Source organism: Gigantopelta aegis, chromosome 2 (assembly GCF_016097555.1).
Source record: "Gigantopelta aegis isolate Gae_Host chromosome 2, Gae_host_genome, whole genome shotgun sequence".
NCBI lineage: Eukaryota > Metazoa > Mollusca > Gastropoda > Neomphalida > Peltospiridae > Gigantopelta > Gigantopelta aegis.
The window spans coordinates 34,369,447-34,377,507 of record NC_054700.1 but is presented as its reverse complement, the minus strand read 5'-3'; the positions used below and the strand labels follow the sequence as shown (position 1 = coordinate 34,377,507).

At 34.4% G+C, this 8,061-nt stretch overlaps 1 protein-coding gene across 1 annotated transcript in view; it reads left to right on the top strand.

Moving 5' to 3' along the window:
• The window catches only part of LOC121384274 (serine/threonine-protein kinase ULK3-like), a 31,237-nt gene extending 24,079 nt beyond the window's left edge, over window positions 1–7,158 (top strand). Inside the window, exon 14 of the mRNA XM_041514595.1 lies at window positions 5,267–7,158. Within this exon, the coding sequence (XP_041370529.1) occupies window positions 5,267–5,286 (20 nt within the window). The 3' untranslated portion in view covers window positions 5,287–7,158. The remainder of the gene's footprint in view (window positions 1–5,266) is intronic.
• Window positions 7,159–8,061: the final 903 nt, after the last annotated feature.

Here is an 8,061-nt window from a genome sequence, read left to right as displayed (position 1 = left end):
AGAACTCATATTGTCTTGAGAACACACATACACAGCTCTTGAGTAGAATGTTACTTAATGACGGCAGCTCTTACATATCACTCTGGTATGTTTAGCAACCTTACAGTCAGTGTGCTGTTCCCATCGGCAAGTAACATACACTAAGCCTGTGAGAGAAGACCTCACACAATATGCACATGTTAAAACAATATACTAATTAATTTTGTATACAGTCAAATAACATACATGAAGCCCATAACACGAGACACAAGGTACACATGTTAAGACAATATACTAATTAATTTTGTATACAGTCAAATAAGCCTATAATATGAGACAAGGTACACATGTTAAAACAAAATACTAAATTAATTTCATAAACAGTCAAATAAGCCTAGAACGCGAGACACAAGGTACACATGTTAAAACAAAATACTAAATTAATTTCATAAACAGTCAAATAAGCATAGAACGCGACACACAAGGTACACATGTTAAAACAAAATACTAATTAATTTCATAAACAGTCAAATAAGCCTAGAACACTAGACACAAGGTACTCATGTTAAAACAAAATACTAAATTAATTTCATAAACAGTCAAATAAGCCTAGAACATGAGACACAAGGTACACATGTTAAAACAAAATAACAAAATACTAATTAATTTCATAAACAGTCAAATAAGCCTAGAACGCGAGACACAAGGTATTCATGTTAAAACAATATACTAAATTAATTTTATATACATAGAGATTATTATACAAGCTTATGTGTCACACTGATTTTACAAACCGTGTGTCAGGATTTTTGTATTGCCAGAACAAGAGCGAGGGTAATACATGAATCCTGACATGAGTTTCTTAAAATCAGTATGACTCACACGCAAGTGTAATAATTTCTTTATTATCCATATTATTATTGTTAATTTTGTTATAAATAACCAGAAATGTCTCAAAATGTTTGAAATACAGCTAGAAGAAGACAACGAAATGACATCATATTTCACATAAATAGGACTGGGGAAGCAAAATTATGTCATTACACTTATTACATGTGTGCTTCATATGGTTTTTATTAACCAAGTCATATATCACCCTCTTCAGCAACCAAATAATTATGTTTGACTATTTATTGCAGAATTTGTTTTTTAATCTTCAACATTAAGGTAACGTTTGATTGCGTTTGATTCTTCATTGCAGAATGTGTTTCTTTATTCATTTATTCATGCAAATTTCTTAATACTATATCAAATTAACTTTAGAGATTGATTGATCAAATTGATCGACTAATTGCTCAATACTAAGAATTTAGTTGCCTTTAAGCCACATGTTTGCTTATGTTAATTTTAACTATGATTAATCAGGCATATATTGTGTGGTTGTCCCAGCTTGTAAATTCGATGCATTACGAATTGATGCATTTGGTTTGAATCTCATCAATTTTCATATTGTGCTTTCAGAGTTAAACTTTTAAAGGCTATTTTGTGTCTTTATTTTCTGTCCATTGTGAATATTTGCACATGGTAATTGACCATTTTCCATATTGTTTCAGATTTTGGAAGAAAAAAAAATTCTCCAGATAATGAACAAATTAAATTTACTAAAGCTATTAATATGCACTAAATTTAAATAATTTGCATCGCTGTTCGGAGAAAACGTAGCCTCTTGTGGATTGTAGCAACATTTTAAATCTTTTCTGTTAGAGAGCATCATCTATCCATTAATGTTTACGTTTTTACCACAGTATTCAAAAGACCGGACAACTACAGGTATCATTAAACAACTGAATGAATGAATGAATGAATGTTTAATGACATCCCAGCACAAAAATACACATCAGCTATTGGGCGTTACAAATGGTTCATTTAAACAGTGAAAAATATTGTCTCACACCTTCCTTTGAAGCTGTGCTATCTCATTATGGGTTGGACAGGCTTGTTAGAATAATTCAAATTCATCAGCTATGCTGGGTTTTACATTCTACAGATTATGTTACAGATTGTAATTACAATGTTCAGGACCCATTCTCTGATTGGGTTTTCCCCATTCTCTGACTGGGTTTTTCCCCATTCTCTGACTGGGTTTTTCCCATACTCTGACTGAGTTTTTCTCATTCCCACCAGTACCCCAGAATAATCCAACAACCAGCAGAATTCATCGGCTATTGTAATATCCACACTGGTTATTATGTTCTACAGATTAATTACAATGTTTAGGAAAGTACTTCCAGTGGATCCATGTTTTTTTGTGGGGTTTTTCCCGTCCCAACCAGTGCCCCACGACTAGGGCAGGAAAAAAAATCAATCAGAGAATAGGTTCAACCGAGGGGTTTCAGTCCTACCTCCAAAGCTCTTTAGGTGAGCACTCTACCAACTGAACTAAATTCCCACTCCTTTAACTAGATAGATTAACGACTGCATCGCTTATACCATTGGCCCAGTGTGCAAAACAGTGGGTATGTTTTACATTAGTGTTTTCGCTGCACATGTAAAATGCTGCACACACAGGCAGCCTGTGTAAAGTGACAAGCTGTACTGGATATGTCATGTAACTAACGTGATTGGGATTTGCCTGTTGGTGGTCAATCTGTTCTGTAGTCTTTAACTCCAGTCTGTGCCAATACTAGTAGCACGTACAGGGCTGTAACAAGCATAGAATAACAGTGGGGTTGCAGCGGTTATGGAATGGGGGTGGGGCTGAAAGGTCGTGGAATGAGGGTGCTGCAGGGGCCATGCCTCACTCCATTTTTTCCAGTTATTGTGCTCAAAAGGTAGAAAAGGCTATTTTTAAACACCTGAAATGAAAAACATTCTCCAGGGAGCATGCCACCAAACATCCTGTAATTGGTTTAAGCACTCTGGGTCCTCAGATGTCCATCCCCAAACCATTACACTGGTTGTCCCTCCCTTCCCCTCTTCCCTGCACCAAATACATTCTGTGATCCCTGGGTGGGAGTGTATGGGTGAAACCAGAATCAGGTACACTAATAACATGTATATACGGGTTTCTCTAGCTGGGAAAAAAACACATGTTTCAATTAAATTTCCACCTTTTCATAATTTTTCAAGGTTGTGGGGCAACTGACTTCACCTTCCCTCCCAGTAGATTTGGTCCTGGACACTGCATGTGGTTTTAGTTTTTTTATGATGAACTTCTTGATTGTTGAATGTGATTCTCAGATGGAGGTATCACTCACATGTATTTTGTCTCTGTACACTTATAGCAGACATGCTGTCGATACATGCATCTTTCTCTCTCTCTACATTGATCCATAACCCATGACCCTATATTCCACAACATACCTCGAGTGTTTCTGGCAGATTTGGCATATCAACATGTGTAACTATTATTCCATAATGCAGTCAGTGTTATGCTTGTCATTTTGATCTTGCCACCATGAAGTCGAAAAGCGAGATACAGTTGTTACTTTTTTCAAAGGTGGGTGGTATCAACAATCAACTTAACATTAAGTTTTTGCATTTATGGTCTTGTAATGTTTTGAAAGGAAAATTGGCTATTGAATGTTAAAGGTATGTGAATGAAAGAACATTGATACAAACAGTGTATGGAATGAATGAATGAATGTTTAACAACACCCCAACACAAAAATAGAGATTGGCTATTGAGTGTCAAACGAAGGTAAGTATATCAATGTGATTTGAATGAATGAATAGAATAGAATAGAATAGATGTTTAATGACACCCCAGCATGAAAATACATTGGCTATTGGGGTTGTTAACCTATGAAAATAGTATATGGAGTTGTGGTAAATATTAAAAGAAAAAAACACCTGTTAAAGTTTGTTTTGTTTATTGATACCACTAGAGCGCATTGATTCAGCTATTGGATGTCAAACATTTGGCAATTTTGACATATAGTTTTAGAGAGCATACTGCTACATTTTTCTGTGAGTAGCAAGGGATCTTTTATATGCACCATTCGACACAGGATAGCACATACTACGGCCTTTGATATACCAGTTATGGTGCACTGGCTAGACGAATAAATAACCTAATGACTGACAATATATCAGGTGAGGCCTTTACCATTAGACTACGGAATAATTTATAAATGTTTAAAAATACATTTGTATTTTTGGTTAAATCTTGTTTAGTTTTTTATTAAAGTAATTATTATTACTGGATATTATTATTATTTTTTTTTTTTTGGTAAGGTTAATATGTTCCAAAAAGAGACTGTTAAAAGAAGCCAATCATACACACAGTGGCACGTCTACTTGCAGCAAAGATACAATATTATGTTGTTGCTACAATCCCTAAACATTCATTCTTTTCCCTGAAAAAGGCTCAATTTCCTAGGCATGATGGGGGCTATCACCAGCAACCATCCCCCACCACCACTACCCCTCCCCGACCACAGATATGACTGTGTTAATAACCAGAGCCCAGATTTTAGAAGCTATATATTAGCGTCACAGTATCATAAAACTGTCATAGGCTGTGGCATTGTGGGATCATAGCTTATGACTGTTTTATGATATCGTAGTGCTAAGAGTAGTTTCAAAAATATCTAGCCAGGTATGTTCTTTCTGTAAGTATGCATGTACAGTCAGACATCGTTACAACGACCGCCATTACTGCGACATTTACACCATCCGACCATAAATTGTCGGGAACAAATGTACATCACGTTGGCAGTACACACACAGCCACTTAGAATCCTTGATCTCGTAGTGAGCCGAGTGTGTCACATGCTGTCCGAGCTACCGATGTCTGCGAAATTTGTAGACATGTATTGCTTTTGCAAATAAGCCTTTAGTTAACCAATTAAAGGATTAACTTCGAACAATAAAATCTTCTGTTTTCATGATATTTTGTAAATGAAACAGGTACCAATCGTAGATATCTGTAACCAAGCCAATGATTAGACTGACGATGAATGCGCCTTGTTTAATATATTTAATGATGTTTTAAAAAAAACAAACATATTTAATGTATGTACATGTATTTGTTGTTTTTAATAATAATTGCAATACATTAATTATTTAAATGCTATTCAGTCATCAGTTAATATTAATTAGTATTTTTTGTTATGTTATTTTGGCAAACTCATGACAATTCGATACACCGGCAATTTCGATATAACAACAAAGCAACCCAGGGACGAACATGGTCGTTGTAATGAGGTCTGACTGTATATGTATTTTATCTCCATATAAAGGTCATCTACTGTAAAAGACCATGTTTTGGGGCTTTTTGAGGTGGCCTTTGTAGACAGGTTTGTATGATTTCAGAATTATATTTTATAACTTGTTTATATTTCAGGATCCTGTTCCATTCAGTGAAGAAAAATAAGAACCTGGGGAAGAACTAGACCATATTTGTGTTGAAATGTTCAGCAAATAATACTTTCTGTTGAATATGGACTTAAAAGACTGCTGAGCATGTTATCTTTTATACATATATACTTTAGACAACACCAGTTATTTTTATACATTGGTATGTGTCATTACGTTGCGCTGGTTTTATAGCTATTTAAATGGTTCCTTTAATCTTTAAGTTATTGTCATTGATTAATTTATTACGATATACATGTACATGATGTATTGGAATTTACCATTTATTTTGAAAATGTGCATGATTATATTCATGTCTGCATGAAAGTAGTTCAGAAAGTGTGTATATGGAAAGCAGTTATTATACACCTGGAAATTAATATAGCACCACCTGAATTGTATTGAAGCCAAAAAGGGGCCTAAAAGTAGTTGTCTGTGCCAACATGGTTTAAAACTGATCAATGTCGGATCTAAGGCCCCCCCCCCCCCCCCCTCCCAAGTCCCACCTAAATTTTGCGACATTTATTTTATTTTTATTGTTTTTCCATTTTTTATATTGGAGAATCTGAGGAAACTCTTTGGGAACATTTGTCATTACCCACCCCCCACTCCCACCCCACCAAGTGCTGATATTGAGAACTTTTACATATTCTGTATCTTCTGGGTATTTACCTAATTGACATGAATATATTAATTATGAGAAGCTCATCAGTGTGATTTCAACTCCATAGTTAATTGCCATACGTTTCTGTCTTTTTCTCTATAATACAATAAATACTGATGTAACGACAGTATTACTTGCTATCAGCCCTTTTTAATATCGTCTTTATTCACAGAACATTAATTTCAGTGTAAGTATTCACAAAATGGTCACAATTACATGTGTATAAGTATAAATAGAGTTTATATTTGGCGAATTTGATCCGAAAATCTGTAGCCAGATCCAGGTAATATTTAGTTACTGGTATACAGAGTTATTTTTTTAAATAGCTATACACATACAAACGACACAGTTTTCAAATTAGCTTTTTGGCGAATTGGTAATGGGAATGGGAACTATTTTAGAATGCCCACATCCTTACAGTTCAGGCACGCCTGCCTTGGATCCCGTTTCTGAACTTGCCAGTAGCTGGTTCCGAAGCAGGGAGCAAATTGGTAATGAGATATTTTAAATAACATTTGGCGATTTGGTAGATGACAGCTTAAACCCTGGTAAGTCATATGGTCAAAAGTAATTAATTACCAGGTGTTCAGTTTATATTATTTCAGTTATATAATCAGAAAAACTGTCCTTCATTTCTTTTCTTATTGTGACTGAGTTTTACTGCCATTGTAAGATGTTTTTGACTAACAGAGCATCTTTATCAATCAAAATTACATAATAAATACATTTTCTTGTTTAGAATATCAGTGTCTGTATTTCCATGTGTGTCTGGCCATGCTATTGTTTTTAGTAGCTAAACATTCATTTTACTTCCTAGTTTATCTTTTTGCGTATGTGCGAAATTATTGAGAGGTAAAATCTAGTTTTGGCTTCTAGAAGTATCCAGGCAATCAGAAGCACTGTTGTTCCCATCCCTAGCTATGCAAGGCAGACCCAAATCATGACGTCAGCTCATACAGAATAAATCTGTCTTGCATAGGCTATGAGGTTTAACATGGGGAGTATTACTTCGTTGGTAATATATTTTGTCATATTAATGAGAGTTGGTTAGTTTCAGATCGATATTTTGTTATTAAAACCTGCGTTATAAAAAGTTATCTTGTTAATTTGTAGTGTTAACTTATATTTAACATATGAAATAGACGTGGCAAATATATAGAGGATAATAAACGAGTTACCAGTTATTGTCAAATTTATGTCCCGAGTGAAATAATTTTCAGTTGACAAATGAAAATTATTTCACGAGGGACATAAATTTGATAATAACTAGAACCGAGTTTGTAATTCTATTTATTACCTCAGCTATTTTTTTCTCTATATCCTGTATAGAAATGATGTAAACCACTTTACACTCTGTTCTGAGAATTACTATAACGTTGTAATTTAATCACGTTCATAGAAAATAAAAAAACCCACACAAGTTCTCTTTATTCTGCTACAAAATCTGTAATGAATTGCATTAAAATGACATTTTGTTATAAATTTAACACCAAATACAGAGAGCCGTAAACGCAAACTCTTTAAACTACATGACATCATTTTGTGTGTTTGTCAAATCGTGATGACGTCATATTTAGTACTGACAAAGTCATTGGTTTGTTAGCGTCAAATTGTCCAATAGTGTTGTTCATTAGACCAATGCAGAATATTTCTCACTGAGAAAATATGGAAAATATTTTCCCTGTTGTGAGTAACTGCTGGGGTAATAAGATAGTGCAGTTTATTTATGATAAACTGGTCAAATAAAGAAGTTAATCCATCGTTGTCTATTCGTATAAAATAATGGTTTATTTATCGAATGGATGGGAGAAAAAGACCATCATATACGGTCATGTAGGATAGAAAGGTACCAGTACACCCTGTGTGTGACTCTGTGTTGTAAGTGAGGTGGAAATGAAGGTAACTTCTGAGCATTGTTGTACTGACATGGTGAATGTCCACACTGTCAGATATTTTTCCTTTTAAACCATATTGTCTTAGTACTGTACTGTGTCTTTTGGTGGTGCTACTAATCTCAGTTCTTTTAGAGTTACTCCCCATGACATATTAATTAAGTATTATGTATACCGTAATGGTTTTGTTTCCACCATTTAATCATTATGGTTAATATGTTTATAAGA